A 17,682-nucleotide genomic window follows, 5' to 3' on the forward strand; every position below is an offset into this window, starting at 1 on the left:
CAAGGCATCTCTTTCTAGGAAGCAAAAACATTTCCTGTATTTCCTGAATTGCTTATCCTAGGGCTTATGTTGAAGGGAAGCTGTTGCCAATGATGGCCAAATGGTAGCATTTTCATTACTTTATATCCAACCTTAAGGACTTGGCTGCTTAGTAAGTACATTTACTACTTCCTTTGTAGAAAGTAATTTATTATTAGTCCCTGAATTTGAGCGGATGGTATGGAAGAATAGCGTGAATTATACAGCATGGCTATGGCTGATTGCTCAATTGGAGTTTCAGGTGCCGAACTGACATTCCTTAAGAGCGCAGAGGCGTGCTCCTGGACAGTCTGAGGGCTGCAGAGCCCAGGCACCGACTGGGGAGCAGTGGTTCAGAAGGTATAATGTTGTAGCCTTTGTGAGCTTTCTAATGTAAAAATCATTTGATTAGCAAAGTCTATATGGTGCTAGTCTGAAGTCTAGGCAACAAGTTTTCAAATAAACAGTTATCTGTTAATTGAACAGAAGCCAGTGCTTCAAATCAGAATAATCCTTTATAATGTAGTCTTAAAATTGTCTTGGGTGCATCTTGTACAAGACTGTTTTGTGTCTACCTCTCCTAAAGGGTTTCCATCCAGGCTCTGTTTGGCACCTCCAAATGCATCAAAAGCTCTGATTGATAGACTGGCAGGAGACTATCAAGGGCAAGCATGGATTTGTTCAGAACTGTATTCAGAGACCTATTCTAGAGAAAGAAATGTATTAAACGTACGCTGTATAAATTCGTTGTATATGAAATTATCCTATCCTATTAACTCTCTCACATTTTAAAATTATTATGCTGTTTACTAAGATGTTGTACTTAGAAAGAACACAACACCCCCTCCAGTGCACACTTCTTGTTCTATGAGCTTTAGTGTGTGGGGAGGGGCAGAGGGGAAGAGTGTCTATTTATACTAGAGTATTACATGTATTTGGAAGTTTAGAGAAGACTTTGGTGATTAAATAAAAACATAAGACTAAACCACCACTGCTCTAGAGGCCCACACAGATGTAGGAAAGCACAGAAGCTTTTCTGAAGACTTCTAAAGGAATAAACGTTCTGGAAGCCTGTTTCAGCACCAAAGCCACAAAAATCTTACTCTCACTGATTTTTAGTAAGACTTAGATGAAGCCTTTAGTCTTTATTATCATCTTTCATGGCATTAAACGCTGAACTTGGCTTATGTTTGCCTGCTTGCCATCCACTCAGATGCCCTATGGTTCTCTATAGTAGTTGGCAGACTCATGAGATTTATTTTTTTGATGCATTTCAGACAAACAGGTAATACGCTGTAGAAGCACGCTCCTAATTCTGATAGGCAAAGCTACAACATCCTTCACTGGAACATGTAACAGTGGTAACCTACTAGCAAAGACTTCGTTGTTAATAAGGCATCTGCTTTTTCAGCATAGCAATGCTCCACCTTTATGGTGGTTAAGAAACTTGTGTATGTTAATTTGGCATGCATATTGTTTCTCCTCATTCAAAATATGGAAGATAAGAACTGGGTCAGAAATGCTAAATTGCATTGTATGTCAGTATCACTTGCTATGCTATTTAAAAAAAATTGGTAATTCTTTAAAATAAAATTTGAGGTAAAGATTACATTTTTCTTTACATGAGAAACAAAGTGAGACTTTCCAAAGTTATTTAGCACAGTGAAATAGCTCTAGGCAATAAAAGAAGCCGGAAGAATAAGGAGTGCAGGGAGGGGAGCAATGCAAAATATTACTGTCTCCTTTGTATCTTAAAAAGGAAGGGAAGTTGCAGAAAGAATTAGTTTTGTGCTTCTACAAGCCACTAACATTCCTGTATTCCCTTCTCTTTTTCCCTGTGTGTTGGTTGGTTCTGCGATGGGTTGTTCCACTGAGGCATTTCAGGAGCTTTCAATAGAAGAAAGATGCACATCCAACAGAAGTTAGTAAAAATATACTCGAGCAGTTCTATGATTGTAATCATACTGGCACCACAAAACAATCCAAGCTGGCCACCTACATCAGCTGTAATAGAAGGAAATAAACATATGTCATCCTAAGCATTTGGTTTAGTCTAGCAAGCAAAGAAAACCTTGCTGGGTTCAAGTGTTAAATAAATTCAATATACATAATCCATCACTTTAAGAAAACAGAATTAATATTCTTAAGAATGTTTATTGGAGAAGACTAATGTGTGTCTTAAAATTCTAGATAAAAAAAGTACAACACAACACATCCTACTGTGAAACGTACTTAAAATATTTCCTCCTTCTATGCCTTTTTAACCGTTCTCTTGCTTCTCCTCCCCACATTCTCCCTCTCCCTTCCAGATACCATAAACTTCACTATTCTTACAGTCCTGCGTGTGACATAGCCGTAAACTAGTGCCAAACTTAATTCTTACTCTCAGCTGCTGTCCATACTGCAGGTTCTTTAATGGAATGACAGGAGACAGTATAAAAAATGACCGTGAGGCAGACATGATTATTACCATTATAATATAAAAGGTATTGCTTTTTGTTTAGAATACAACATAGGCTATGACTCGGGAGGGGAGGGAATAAAAAAACAGGTTTGTGTGTTTGTTTTTTTTTTTTTTATTTTTAGATTAATTATTAATCAGCAATAAATAAGTATTAAGCATTCACTTACCAAGCAACTCGGATATAGTCAAGGCCTTCTGCTGCTGTGTTATTTTGTAGCTCAGATCATGATATTTAATGTCAATACGCACAAGGTTCTGCCTAATGACAAATACATACAGTATTACTTGAGACAGTCAGGAGTGCTGTTCATTTTTACCAACATTTATCAGCATGGACCAAGTTCAGGGAGAGTGATGGTGTCTTTTAAAGAACAATTAGACGAGTGTTACCAAAATGAGTTAGATGACTGAAGAAGAAAAAGTGTCCTAATAACAACAGTTATAACAGGAGCTTATCGGAGGAGTAGATCTTCAGCCTATGTTGAAAAAGTAACTCTAGATCTGTACTGTGAGATAGACTCATGCTTTTTAAGGGTTACAGAGGTAAGCTTCAGTGGAAGTGTCAAGCATCCTGACCTATGGTGGATACAGTGCTTGGAAGTGTAGTCTACCACTCTTGATTATGTGCAACTGCATATTTAATTGTGCTTATTTCAATGAGCATGTTTGTGCAGAAGAGCCCTCGTCCTATATCAAATGTTTAGTTCTGTCCTCTGCTAATAGCCTCGCTTACCTACTTATATTCTTGCCTGCTGCAAAAGCGGAAGAGTAGGTAAACCTCAGTTGAAGCAAGACCTGTGGAATGATTCAGTGTGAGTAAAGAGCTCATCTTTATGATATCATGTCTACAGAAAGATTCTGCCTACCTCCGAAATAGGATATGAGCATAAGAGTTGTGGAATAAAACAGACACAAAAACTGATTGCACACATAATGTTGTGACCTTTAGGAAGAACAGTAGCGATTATTCTTCAGAAGTGTGAACAGCTACAGATTTTTAGGTTGACAGTGATAATGAGCTCATTAACAATATTCATGAAAATAGTGTTTGCTGTACAAAATAATCATTTCTATCTCTTTAGGTGATAATTCTAAAACTCTGGTAGCACTGAGTAATAAAAAGAATCTTTTTCTCATAGCTTCTATTAATAAGACTTCTTACCATTGTCATGGAGTTGCTAGCAAGACTATCCAATAAATATTTAACTTTTCCCTTCTTACATCTTCAGAAATCAATAGAACTCTACGTTTTATAGTTCAGAATATGCACTTGTTAATACATGGGCAGGATTCCTATTGGTTAAGGCTTGGTAACAGTGGAATGTTCTGTATTTTCACTTGCTTAATTGAATAATTACTGGGTTGTGCATAATGTGTACAGACAATAAAATAATCAACAAAGATAAAACGTCCTCAAAGATTAATATCTTCTACATGTAACAACAGGTTTAATTTTCATAATCATTGGGGACAGATGTTTTAATAGGGTCTGTAGCGATAGGACAAGAGGTAATGGTTTTAAACTAAAAGAGGGTAGGTTCAGACTGGATATAAGGAAGACCTTTTTTCTGAGGAAGGCGGTGAAACACTGGAACAGGTTGCCCAGAGAGGTGGTAGATGCCCCATCCCTGGAAACATTCAAGGTTGGGCTGGACTGGGCTCTGAGCAACCTGATCTAGTTGGAGATGTCCTTGCTCATTGCAGGGGGGTTGGACTAGATGACCTTCAAAGGTCCCTTCCAACCCAAACTATTCTATGATTCATATAGTTCCTGTTCATGTATAAACATATGCAGGCATTTGCAGATTGATGGCTTCAGGAGTGAGAAAACTGCAGTCACTGAAACAATGAAATACTCATAGATATTTCATTAGCCAAATTTATTTATAAATATTTCTATTTATATTTAGTTATTTATAAACATATTTTGATGGTATGGATACTATGAGTTCGTGTAGCACCTTAGTACTTATTTGTACTGCCAACATCTACATCTGTGACCAAGAGTCAGTTCAGTCTATAAAACTGTATTTAATGCTCTTTGACAACTAGATTGTATCTTTCTAGCAAAAAAATCTGGAAATACTCTGGTTTTGGATATATAATGCTTGTATTTGCAGGGAAATCTGGCATCAATTTATTATATTGTAAGAGTAAGGTACATATGCGCTATTAAAATATAAGCATCTCTCTTCTATGAGTTTAGAAGTATGCAGATTATGTGAGCTCAGCGCTACTACTGAGTGACACAGCTCTGTGCACGGCGTAAGTCCTAACACCATTTCCTAGATAAAAGGTGTAGTCAATACTGTTGAGACATGTTTTCCCACTAGAAAGTCTTCTTTTGGGTACAGACCCACTTTCTTTTGCTGTGTAGTGTTTTCAGTCACACAGATAGAACTATGCTATTTCACTCTTCTGCTACCTCATGAGAACTAATATTGTACCAAATATTTTCTAAATTATTATAATATAAACAGTATTAGTGAATTCTACTAACAGTAGAAAAGATTGTTAAAGTTGTGACATTATTGCTACAATAAAACCTAGCTCTTCAGTGCTTATGAAGCTTCCTTTGGGAAAGGGTTGAGAGAAAGGAGAACAACTTTATATAGCATCTTTTTCGGTTGTTCATTGACTTCAGTTGTGGAAGGGTGAAGATTTGTCTTCTCTGTTGGATGGATTGCTCATGTGGACTGTGGATAGGTTTGATAACCCTGCCCTTTCTTTATTCTTAATTGCAAAAGTGATCAAAAAACTTTATTATAAGAGATCAATGACACAGAAGGTAATTGAGAACATTACTTTTTAATTGCAGTATCTATTTTATGTTATCCGCAAATCTTAGATGTATCTGAGTATATTATATATATATATATAAATCTTATATCTATTTTATCTAAGAGATTATTTTATCTCACAGACAACGTTAATACCACACATAAGAATATCTTTTTAAGAGGCCATATTTACATAATACGCTCTGTTAGCACACTTAAAAGTAATTGATAATTTCTTCATTAGACAAGGTGTTAAGCAAGAATACCTGATGTATTCTGGGCTCTTCTTCAGTTTTGCAGAAAAGTATTTTATGGCTTTTTCTCCTCCAAGATGTGAATAGGTGACAGTAGTAGGATAATCCGTTTCTTCACATGGGGCAGGGCAAGTGGAATTGTGGGTTCCTACTGTACATAATCCTTTTATCTCTATATCATCTGAAATTTCAGGAGAAAGAAATGACAAAATATTTCTAAGAAAGCACCCAGTTTAAAAACTTTTTTAAAAATTTACAAAATTACCTTTAACTGACTTTGATAAATATATGGGTTAGTTATCCTGAGAAAAGCAGATACTTATCAGTTCTGAAGCAACAAATAAGTATTTGTAACTGGCATTTGGGAAACTGGTGCACAGTAATAAGGGTGGAGATTTTTTTTGGTCACTTTTTCCAAAGAAATTCAGCACCTGTAAGTCTTTCTGCCTTCATTAGGGCTTTGTGTGCGTATTTTTTCTCATCCACAGTTAAACAGTAGGACAGCAGAAGACTCTTCATGTTCTGTGCTAGGTTTCTGATTACATACCTAGGTATATAATCCTTGGTCTTGATGTCTGCCTAGCTCATTTCAGTGCACAGAAACAGCTTCCGGAGCAATGCCCATTGTAGCTTACTATCATCTGATAACTACATAAAAATCTTGGTAAGCTAAGTTCACTTTACCTTAAGCCCTGCCTGCCATTTGATAATTGGGCTTAAGACATCTAAGAGGGCTTAGGGAGAGCTTTGTTTCTTCAAATACCAAAGAGAACTCACAAAATTCTGCAGGTCTGGCTGCTCATGAAAGTGGGGAACCATTCCTCTGATGAGGCTCTAAGAGAAAGGAATCGTTATAGAAATCTGGGGAAGCCGGAGAACATTCATGTAGAAGAAAAATGGTAAGGCATAAATATTTCCTAAAGCATAAACCATCACCCAAAGCCATCTGGTACTCTGAAATGAGTACCATAACCTCCTGCTTGTGATGCTCTATTTGTCCTGGTGTGGTGGCGGCCATTGTGTCTGTTCCCTCTGCGTGTGGGCTTCTCGCTTTTGCAAACTGCAGGGGAGGAGATATCTCAGCCTGTTAGTTGATGATTTGAGGTAGTCTCCAGGGATGCTGGTGGTGTGAATTTCATTCTGGCTAGCTGGCCTTTAGAGTTCCTAAAATAAATGCTCTCACCAACGGTAGGTCCCGCAGATACGGGGTCAGTGTGCTGTCATTGGATATTTTGTTATCAGATGTCTAACCTCTCCTGCACTGTAAAAGGAGACTTAAAACCTAACTTGGGGTCCTGGGGACCAGACACCTACAAGCCAGGTTCACTGTGTAAAGTACTGTGATACCAGTTCCTTCTGGGGTCCAGCTCTGAGTCCTATCCATCCTTGATAGGACTTAGGTGATTTTTGTTTATTTCTCAGTGGTTTCTTTGAAACTTGGTCACAGAATATCCATTAAGTAAAATAATATACGTATTTCCACCATAACAGGCTATCAAAGATCATGATTATATACAAATGTGAACTTAGTGGAATCTATTTCAAAAGAGCCACAGGAAAAAGACGTAGTCATTGTTCATAACAGTAGATCTTGCCTGAATGTTGCACACACCTGATCAAAACAGAAATAAACCCCCACACAGGGCCCCCAAAACTTGTTAATCTACTTGGTATCTTAATCATCCATTCCTTTGGGAAGGGAGAGTCACATTACATAGTAAAATCCAAAACAATTAAAAAGGAGGCTTTCTAAAGTTCATGACCAGTTACTTTTCAGATTGCCATTTTCCAGAAAGTCTGTTATAGTGACTTACAAATTTTATATCTACTGTGTGCAGACTATTTGCTTATGGGAATGAATTGTATTTGCAACACTTTGGAAAATATACAATTCATTTTACTTTTGAAAAAGATAAAACCTTGAAGTCCCGTGATTTTGAATTATATTTTCTATCAATTAACAAACCTGTTATTACTGTGTTGTTCACTTTTCTGTCACAAACAAAAAGAATACAACATTGGAGCTAGGAGGATGATACCATGAAGATGCAAAAAATGCAAGCCAGAGGCTTGATAATGGAAAACAGATTAATTGAACATTCTTCCATTTTAAACTATTTCTGATTACTAACATGAATTGGTATTTTTTTTAATTGGCATCTATTTAATGCTCTGTCTGGTCTCTATTTTCAGAATATTAAATGAACTGGGATGTACTCCGTTTCAGTACTACTTTCGGTATTTTGTTTTAATTGATATTGTCTGCTATTTGGAATTGACTTAGAAAATATGAATATGAAGTTATTACTTACAGACTGCTGGATAAACACAATTATAAAACTTCAGCAAATCACATTCTGTTCCATTTCCTTAAAAACAAATAACAAACTTTAGGAACTTCAATCAAAAATCCAACCCTTAGCTCTATTTGTACTAAACTGAAATGTAACGTCATCAAAGCCTGCTCACAACTTCATGTTTATCATTGTACAACTGAGAAATCAATTCAGTCGGGCACAGTGCACTTACCAACACCAAAAGGGGGACATAATGAAGAGAGACAACAGACCAAGCCAGGAGGCTTGCTGTTGGAGCAAATATCTTTACTATGTGTGCCAGCCAGAACTGCCTTTAAGCTTGTGACTCACTCTTTGTGTTAGCTTGCTAAAGCCAGGAATTTCTGGTTTTTCCTAGTGGAAATGAAAAAAAAACAAAGTAGTGTAGATGGGAGACCTAGACTTAATTTCCTTCTCAAACCCTTTTTCATGAGAGTTTCCGGGAGGTTGCCAACCTCCTTTCCAAGAGGTTGTCAAACAAACAGGCTAGAGGTTACTCATTAATGGGTCTCCCTTACTGAAAACATGCTGCCTTGCTTGGGGATATTTAAAAATACGTTGAGTCAGAAAGTGCAGGCATGACAGTAGCTTTCTTGCCTGCCAATTGTGAAAAAAGAGCTGTGTGAGCAGAGATTTGGGTTCCAGCTCTTGCTTCGGAGAGAGGTGACAGTATTATCATTACTTTTAATGCTGAAAAGGTGGGACGGAGGAGACTGGCCGGGACTCAGTGTTACTGCTTTACATTTCTAGAGTGATTAAGATGCCTAGATGCTTGAGGGGAATATTACCGCATACACCTGTACTCTGCGTTTCGGGCTGATGAGATAGCTCCATGCAACATATGAAAATCTATGACTTCTTATGGATTCAGTTTCAGCTCTTTAGGAAGTCAGATTGAAGACTACAGACTTGTCTCACAGCCCTGAGGCATAATCTTTTATTTCAAGTTTTTTGGTCTGTATCCTAAGAATAGCCAATGACCCAGATGCTAGGTCTAGAGCTGACCAGATATCTTGCTTGTTTTCTCTGAATTAAAAAAAAAAAAAAAGACAAATTTATATAATTTTAATTAGTCCCAGCTGTAGATATCGCTTAAGCATGTGCCCCATCTCCTTTACTGTTCAATGACAGGTGAGATCTAACAAGATGATCAGTGTATGGTATAAAGATATTCCTGAGAAATACCTGGAAGAATGAATGGCAAACAGCCACACCGGTCCTGTATGTACTGGGCTTTGCATTCCTGCAAACATCCATTTGTACTATAAATCTTGTGGTACTGAAGCTTTATATCAGGCTTGCACTCTCCCCATGGGTATTCTTGGATAATTGACTGTAGGGTAATAATAACAGAAGATATAATTTTTTTGTCTCTGTTTTAAATTTAGATATTATTTTCTCACACTTTAAAGTGCTGAAGGAAACCTGTTGAAGACATAAGCAGTAACATTTTGATTTAATTGGAAGCAATTACAGTTTGTACTTTTGGGATTATAAAATCATCTCCTCTCTCTCTCACAGCAAAAGTAGGACCTGATCAGACAGCCTAGAGCAGAAGGGTAGCCTACTCCACTTGGATTCCACTAGTAATCTGAGACAACCTTAATGGTAACAGAATGTGTTGATGGGGAAATGCTGTGGTGTCCATGTATCATTATATGTCAGCGAGACTGTAAGATGTTAGGAAAGAAAGGCTGACTTTAATAATACAGATTATGAAGACCAATGACATCCCTCCCCAAAACAGGAGTTTGTGTCTGGAGGAAATGTTATTTTTAGGAGTCGCTTTGGCATGATAAAGATTTTAACTTCCCAAATGTCTAATTCATTGTCATGCTTCAGAAGGGAATTAGAGACAGTAAAGACCAATATTTCCACTTGAAGGACAAAGTCCTTACCTTCAGCTGGCGGATTGCGACCTGTGCATGCATGCCAACCGGTGTTAGTAAACCTAAACCATCAAAGCGTGGAAGCTCTTTGGGTGAATGGATAACAAAAGTTATACCAGCATCAGTGTAACCAAGAGCAGGTTCATCAGTGAATTGTTCCTGATACAAAAAGAATTATTTAAAATCATTTTGGCTTTGCTTACCATCTGAAGCTTTAGCTACATTTAAAATGGTACTATGCTTTTTTATTTGGTCTTGTATCTCTAGTCACATTTTTGGCAATTTACAGAAAAGTATAGAAGCAAACTGACTCGAATTTCCTTTTGTTGATTACCTCTGTGGGTTTCTTTCCAATTACTATAAACTTGCAGGTCTTTAATTCCTTCTGTCATCTCCCAGTTTCAAAAGCAAGAAGGCATAGATAAACATTTACTCATAACTTGGATATTCGTTCCTTTTACTTGCAACTACCCATCACATTTCAGCAAACTTTCCATTACCCTCTCCTGAACCTGTCACTCCTGTCTCATAATTCCTAGAGAACAAAAGTGAATGTCTAAGTCATTTATCACTCTAGATTTTAGTTTTCTTCCCTGATCTCACAAGGTGATATTCCCTGAGTTTTCTGGGTTTTTGTTGGTCAAAGACAATTCTAATAAGGTCAGAGACTGTTTACAGTGCAAAGACCAGATCTTAGCTGGCATTGAGCACTTACAGCTGCTGCAACAAAAATTCAGTACTACTTAGAAATTGGCACCATATGACCTTCCCTACTGGGCCTTTTATTAAAATGAAATTATGTTATCCCAAAGTGCTTGTATAAAACTAAATTACTGCTCTGATGACATGTTTCAATTGTAGGTGAGCTATGTATGTGTGTGTATACATATACACACACACACGCTCACTCACAACTTTCAGAATCATTTAGCTGGGCACAGTCAATACTAATTCTGACTTTTTAAATCTGTATTAGATCTTTCCTTTAAAATATCCTCACACTCAGAAATAGTCTTGATACAAAGTTTTGTGCATGAAATTCTGAAGGTCTCTGTAAAACCAACCAAACAAAAAACCAAACCCAAACCAAAACACCTCTACTCATCTGTAAGTTATTACATGATTTATTGTTTATAATCATTAGGATAGCTGTACCTGTTGGACATCAAAAAGCAAATGTAAGCCTCTTCCAGACAAACTCACTCTTCTTGCTGGAAGATCATTGTGATTAAAAGTAAAGCAGTTTCCGTATTCAGTGAAAACATGTTCAAAATCCTTCAGTAAAGGAAAATAGGGAAGAGTAAAATGAAAGCAAGATCACTTGAAGTTTCCTGAGTGAATTACAATGCAAGAGATGGACTACGGGGGTGTGTGGTGTTTTTTTTTTCCTTCCCCCCCAAAGGCAGTGCTAAATATTACAATCAGAAAAGTGGTAATTGATGGAAATATTCAAAAGGATTTCATCCTTTTCTACAGAAAATGTAGTTTAAAGGAGAAATTTCACATTGTTTATTAATACCTATGAACTACTCAGAATCATTTAATGAGGTCCTGTTGTTTTTCTATACCTGTTACTTTATATAGAAATGATATATTCAAAAGCAAATTGTTTAATTTTTCCAGTAGATGTTTAGTGAAGACTGTTTCAAAACTAAATGTTGTGCTACATATGAAAGTACAATATTTGCATTTTTTCCCAAAGCCACCTCATAATTTAATATGACTGCATCTCATTGCTTTAGTTTTAGTTATTAGCACTAGTGTCTTTCAGTTAAGAGGACTCTCCAATGCCTAATTTTAGAAGCTACAGCACATCCAAAGGTTAGATTATCTGAAAGAATATAGGCTTGACTTTTCTGTTCATGTTTTCTATTTAAGTTAGGAATTGCTCTATGGAAGAATCGACATAAGAATGGGACGATCATATTCTTTGGCTGTTGTCCAGAATTCCCAAAGATGGACTATTTTCACCTCATTATTTAAAATTCCTCTCGACTCTGCATATACATACCCTGGCTGTTTATATTCTTGACCTCAAGAACAAAACTATGCAATCACGTCACGCAAAAAACTCCGTTCAAAATGACCTTCGTTATAGGCCATTTATGGAAAAGGTTGTTAGATACAGCCTGGAGGTATGACAGCTTTCAAGGGCTGCTATCTGTGCAGAAGTGGCACTAGGCAGAGAGCAATTTAGACTGAAATCCCATTTTACAGCTCAGGGAGTCCAGCAGGCTGTCTCTGCAGTCAGTGGGAGAATCGGGATCCTCAGCATGATTTAGAGCAGGGCTTTTTTTCTCCGTTGGCCGACTCTAAAGGGAAAGCAGGGGGGGGAGCTGGCAAAGCTAGATGTCTCAAGTTGAGTGGTAAGAATACATCCCCTTCCCCTCCATGCTACTGTTTTAGTAAAATAAACATCTTTACCTGTGGGTAACATGGCTTTCCAAAAAATTCACATTCTAGCAATGTGCTGCTGTTCAGATAAAACCCATTTTTCCTTGTAAACTCTTTGATGCTGAAGTTCCGGTTCCCAAGAAGGAAATCATTTAGCTCTTGAGAATGTTTATCTTCCATAACAAATTTGTGGAGAACTCCAGACACAATGTTCCAAATTAAAAAAATTATTTTGAGGTTGCTAACTGCATGAGCTTGGAACCTGTCAGTGAGAAGGAGAAAGAATTGCTTGGAGTTCTACAATTATAGGACTGATCTCAAGGCTGCTCTTGCCAAACCTGTGACACGATTTGTTGTCTGCTTGCAAACTCTAAGTGATTCTTGCCCACCATGCTGCACTTGGATCTCTACAACATGAATAAACAATATAGTCTACATTTCTAGGAAGGTATTTTCCATATCTGAAAACAGAAGATGGACACCTTCCCATGGCTATTCTGGTTAGTCATATTGGAAGCATTTCTGTTGTGTGTGGTTGTTTATTAAAAACAAAACAGACCCAAAAACACTGGACTAGATTAGTCATCTGCATAAGCCAACAACCAGATCTGTAGAACTGATGACAAGCTGAACAATTGCATTTACATGCAGGAAACTAGCTGGGAGGAGCTGTTCCTTTTAAAAAAACCTGTCTTCCATCATTTAGAAAATTGATTTCTAAGTGCATTTGCAGTAATCTCATATACCTGCTATACTAAGGCACTACACCCCAGTGTAGAGACAGTCTACCTTCCCATGAGCTCTGTGGCTGGTGACACGGTGATATAAACCAAGGGTGATCCTTACTCCTAGAATCCACTTGAAAAATCTCAAAAACATGATGTGGCGTTGGAGGTGCTTTCCTGATGTACAGCATTGAAGTCCTTTATTGAAGTAAAGTAAGGGTTTGCAGAACAGTTATAAGTTTGAAAAGAGAATAAGCACAAACGAAACTGCAATACCATGTTCTTTAGAATTGCCATTTTGTGTAATCCTATTGTATCCTAAAAATATAATATAAAACATATGTATTATATAAAACATATACATGTATTTGTATAATAAATCTTAATGCCCCAACTTACGGAAGATTGGTAGGAACAACTCTTCACAACTGAATCTGAGTCAAAAAATAAAGGCAAAGGTAGATCTGTGCCTCTTTGTCTTGCCAACAAAAAACCTGATTACTAAAAACAGGAGGGAAGGACAAGCACAGCATGAGCAACAGATGGATGTGGCAGCAAACTGTTGCTTAGGCGGACAACTGCCATGCTCAGGAGCTGACTATTTACTTATAATGTGCTGCCGCTATAGTTACAAGAAGTGAGGCATTTTTATAACAGACAGCCCACTGTAATCAAAAGGGACTTCTATCCACAGTGCGTGTTGTGCAATATAACCCAGGGTGGCTTCATGCAGGGCAATGGGAAGGAGGCATATTGAGGCAGAATGGCTCCAGATGTCTGAGACTTGGACTTCTGGCTGATTCTGACAGCAAAAGGTAGAAGATAAGAAAACTTACAATTCTTGAGGAAGCAATGTGGGTAAACTTTCTGTATTTCTAAAACTGTTTCTAAATTACATATTTGCTCTAAAAATCAGGCCGTAGATTTGTTACATTATTTTCAAAGTGGCTGCATCTGAATCTTATCTTCAAATAATGGAAACCTGTAGTGAAGTCCCTGCTCAGATACATGACTTCCAAGCAAGCCAAATGCTTCCTTCCTGCAAATCCCACTGACCTCAGCTGGAACTGTAAGGGCTGAGCACCTCTGAAAAAAAAGTATCATCTACTTTGCGTAAGATTTCTACATTTGTGTGAGGTTTCTATTTGAATCTATTTGCAAATCTTGTCTTTCATTTTTAACTTGGATGTGACTGATGACTGTCCCTTAGTTACCCTGTAGAAGCAACACTCATACATAGAAGAACAACACCAGGGAGGTTTTTCTACTCCGACTTATGTTTTGAAACTTAAAAGTCTGTAGTGCAATTGTTCATCTGAAGGAGGGGGATGATTAAAAAAACAACCTCCTTTCCTTGATTCTTGTATTTTCCTCTTCATTTAAATCTCATGTGATGGTATGGAAGACATGCCCCTCAGACCCATATTTTCCTTGTTTGATGTGATTTGCTCAAGCAAGTTGTGGAACCTGACTGCTTTCAGATAAAGAGGTGTTGCCTCGCAAGAGCAAACAACAAACATAACTTTTACCTGTTCAAGTTGCAAAAAGTCACAGCAGGGAATTTGACATTTTCCACGTACTGAACTACCACTGTAGTTGTGGTTGGCCAGCTGAAGTAGTAGATGAAGCGACTGCAGATTTGCCAAATAACAATGGCAAGACAGCCCACGACTACTAACAGCCACAGCACTTTGCGAGTCTTGCTCTGCGTTTGAACAATATTATGCACTCCATGAAATGAAGTGGATGAGGCAAACTCCTGGTGATACTTCCTTCTGTCTTCCAAATGTGGCAGCAGTTTCTTTATTAAGTACAATCGTATCTTTTCCAATATTCCTTAATATGGAACAAAGTGAAAACACATTTTTAAAATTAGCATTTAAAAGGCACTTAAGAAAGGAAACCACATAATTTTGATATTGGAAAGCAGTTGTAAAATTTCTCTTTAATTGTAAATGCTCTCTTTAAGTAGTGAACTTGCTTCTGAGGATGAAAGAGTTGTGTGCTAAGAGATGAGCTCGGTGCTGCCTGAGAACAGACTGTATCTTGCAATATTTTAAGCACATTAATATAAAAGAATAGCTCCACTTCTGTGGAAAAGATTGGGTTTTGACATACCTCAGTGATCTAAAACCATAGGATGCTGTGAGCCTACTGTAAAAAGCTAAGCATCTGATTTTTACAGTAACATCCCATTAAAGGCCTGGTCCTTCATACTTGCTCTGAGAAATAAGGTAAAAAGGGCATGATATGGAATGATATGAAAGAGAATTTCACTTTTTCCCTATTAAAAGTTTCTGGGTAAAACTTGAAAGGTTACAGGTTACTAGGACAAGAGGAAACGGCCTCAAGCTGTGCCAGGGGAAGTTTAGGTTGGATATTAGGAAAAACTTTTCTTCACTGAAAGGGTAGTCAGGCACTGGAACACGCTGCCCGGGGAAGTGGTTGAGTCTCCATCCCTGGAGGTATTTAAAAGACGGGTAGATGAGGTCCTTGAGGACATGGTTTAGTGGTGGACTTGGCAGTGCTAGGTTAACAGTTGGATTTGATGATCTTAAGGGTCTTTTCCAACCTTAACGATTCTATGATTCTATAAAAGTCCATTGCTATCAAAAACCACTAGTTAGCTTAATCAGCAGAAGGGTAACTTAGAATCTATGCAAATATGTAACTAAACTGTATTTCAGCTCTTGTGCATAGCTACTACAGTAAGTATACATGATGTTTTATCTGATTGTGAAAGTTTTGCTATTAATGCATAAGATTATCTAATATCATACTGCTGCTTTCATTACTGTCTTTCACCAGAGGAATTAGCGCTATTAGGTGAGTGTCTTTAAGAATCCTTACTCTACTTTCAAATTTCATTAGAAAATGCTATAATTAAAAAAAAAATAGAAAGAAAGAAATAAGATTTTTAACTACTCTACGTAGGGTCAAGCAGTAAACTTCTAGTATGAGATTTCTCATGTGGTGAATTGGAAAATAGCATGAAATGTGTAAATTGGGACTAGCAATTTATTTGGGGATTTGATCTGTTTATGAGGAATAGGTACATTCCAGTGATATATAATTAATAATAGAATGGTTATTCCAGGTCTCAGATAATGAATAGTAAAATAATACACCACAATAATGGGTGGGTGTGAGATTATAAATGATTAACCCTTTATCCTATGCTGTGCAAAACTTAGGCTGTGTGTATCTGGACTAAGGTTGTGTTAGTAACACAGCTGAACTGGCTGTAAGTGAGTTAGAGTATCCAAGCTGCTGCTAGATAGACAGTAAGGTCTTGCAAGACCTTAGACATATTAGACAATAAGGTCTTGAGAGCACTATGTTCTTTTAGTAGCAATACAAAGTACATTTAATGTAGGCACTACAATAAAAAATATTTTTGTCAAAGATGTGAATAAAACCAATATTTATAGAAGATCCAAAGAGTAGAGGATGGATAAGTAAAAAAGCAAGGAGGTAACTAAATGAGAAGAATCCAGGTCCAAGAGCAAACCGCATGTTTGGAGCCAAATATCGAACATGCATGTAAGAACTAGTAAGGTAGCTCATACCTTTGGGATGGGCTGCAGATGCTTTGCCTCAGGAAACACTGATTACTGGAAAAGCCCCGAGAACCATCATGGTTAGTCAGATAAATCTGATTTTCCAGTCAATGTTGTTAAAGAAGAAATTACTTCCCTGCATGTATAACCAGGGATACATGGCCAGGGACATACTATTATGAGCTTATATAAAAACCTCAGAAATTCACAGTATCTTTAATGTTAACACTGTAAATTGAATTTAAAGGTTTTTTTTTTTTTTAACTTCAGTCAGTAGGTAATTGATCACAATCTATAACTACTTGTATAGGAAACTGATAGATAATAATAATAGGCTCTTTCATCTAGTGAGGAAAAAGATGTAACAGGACCCAGTGGGAAGAACTGGAAGCTAAGCTCTTGCATAGCAGAAATACGGTAAAACATTTTTATTTTTGTATTCCCAATGTTTAATTGTGATTGGATTTTCATTAATGAATGCATTAAAAAAGAATGGCTTTTTAAAAGATAGCTTATCTTCAGCCAGAGCTCTTACCTGGAAGGAGGTATTTCAGGAAAATTATTTGTGGCCCCTGTGCAAGGGTTAGTTAGTCTAGGTAGATTTGTGATTTCCTCTTTGCCTTAATCTAAAAATCATTGAAGTGTGGTATCATTCAGAGAAATAATTGCCTAGTTAAAACTGTGTTAGCTTTATTCTAAATACATAAAATACCAATAGCTAGAGACTTTTCCTCACTTCTTAAGTAAGTGTACAATTTTTTTTGTACAAGATTTTTTCCCCTCTCCTTTCTTCTTTATATCTTGAAAATGTACACTACTGCTATTTTTGGACAAGGTTACAAGAGAAAGGAGACAGATTTTCTCATTTTGCTTGTCAGTCCTGAAAAAAACTACCAAAACGTAACAAAACTCCTGGTAAAGCACTCTAACATGTCTAGTCACATACCTTTAGCATCCAATTGAATGAATCTCCCAAGCTGGTCCATGAGGCTGTGCTTATTTCAGTAAGGAAGGAATGGATAACAAGCTGCCTTATCACTGTGATCATTGCTAGGTAATGGCTTTTATAGAAAACTAAATGGGAGGTGATACTCGATGGCACATAACACTGGGCAATTTACCTGCCAGGGTTGCTATGTTTTGCCTTTAAATAACATGGTCTGCAATGTAAAAGAGAAGATTATTTTTATGACAGGATCAGATGTACATATTTATATACATTTCAAGTACCTATTATACTAATAGTACAAGTGCAGGCTTGT

The 17,682-nt window shown here is 37.1% G+C and overlaps 1 protein-coding gene across 1 annotated transcript; it reads right to left on the reverse strand.

Moving 5' to 3' along the window:
- Positions 1 to 1,822: 1,822 nt before the first annotated feature.
- ASIC5 (acid sensing ion channel subunit family member 5) lies at positions 1,823 to 17,406 on the reverse strand (the record flags this gene model as incomplete). Its single annotated transcript, XM_082314981.1, has 10 exons — positions 1,823 to 2,022; positions 2,650 to 2,741; positions 5,529 to 5,697; positions 7,829 to 7,885; positions 9,038 to 9,185; positions 9,751 to 9,900; positions 10,897 to 11,016; positions 12,166 to 12,397; positions 14,390 to 14,696; positions 17,367 to 17,406. 10 exons carry the CDS (start codon positions 17,404 to 17,406, stop codon positions 1,823 to 1,825), a joined length of 1,515 nt encoding a protein of 504 aa, XP_082171107.1.
- Between the last annotated feature and the right edge of the window lie 276 nt (positions 17,407 to 17,682).

Source organism: Platalea leucorodia, assembly GCF_965183815.1.
Source record: "Platalea leucorodia genome assembly, chromosome: 6".
Lineage (NCBI taxonomy): Eukaryota > Metazoa > Chordata > Aves > Pelecaniformes > Threskiornithidae > Platalea > Platalea leucorodia.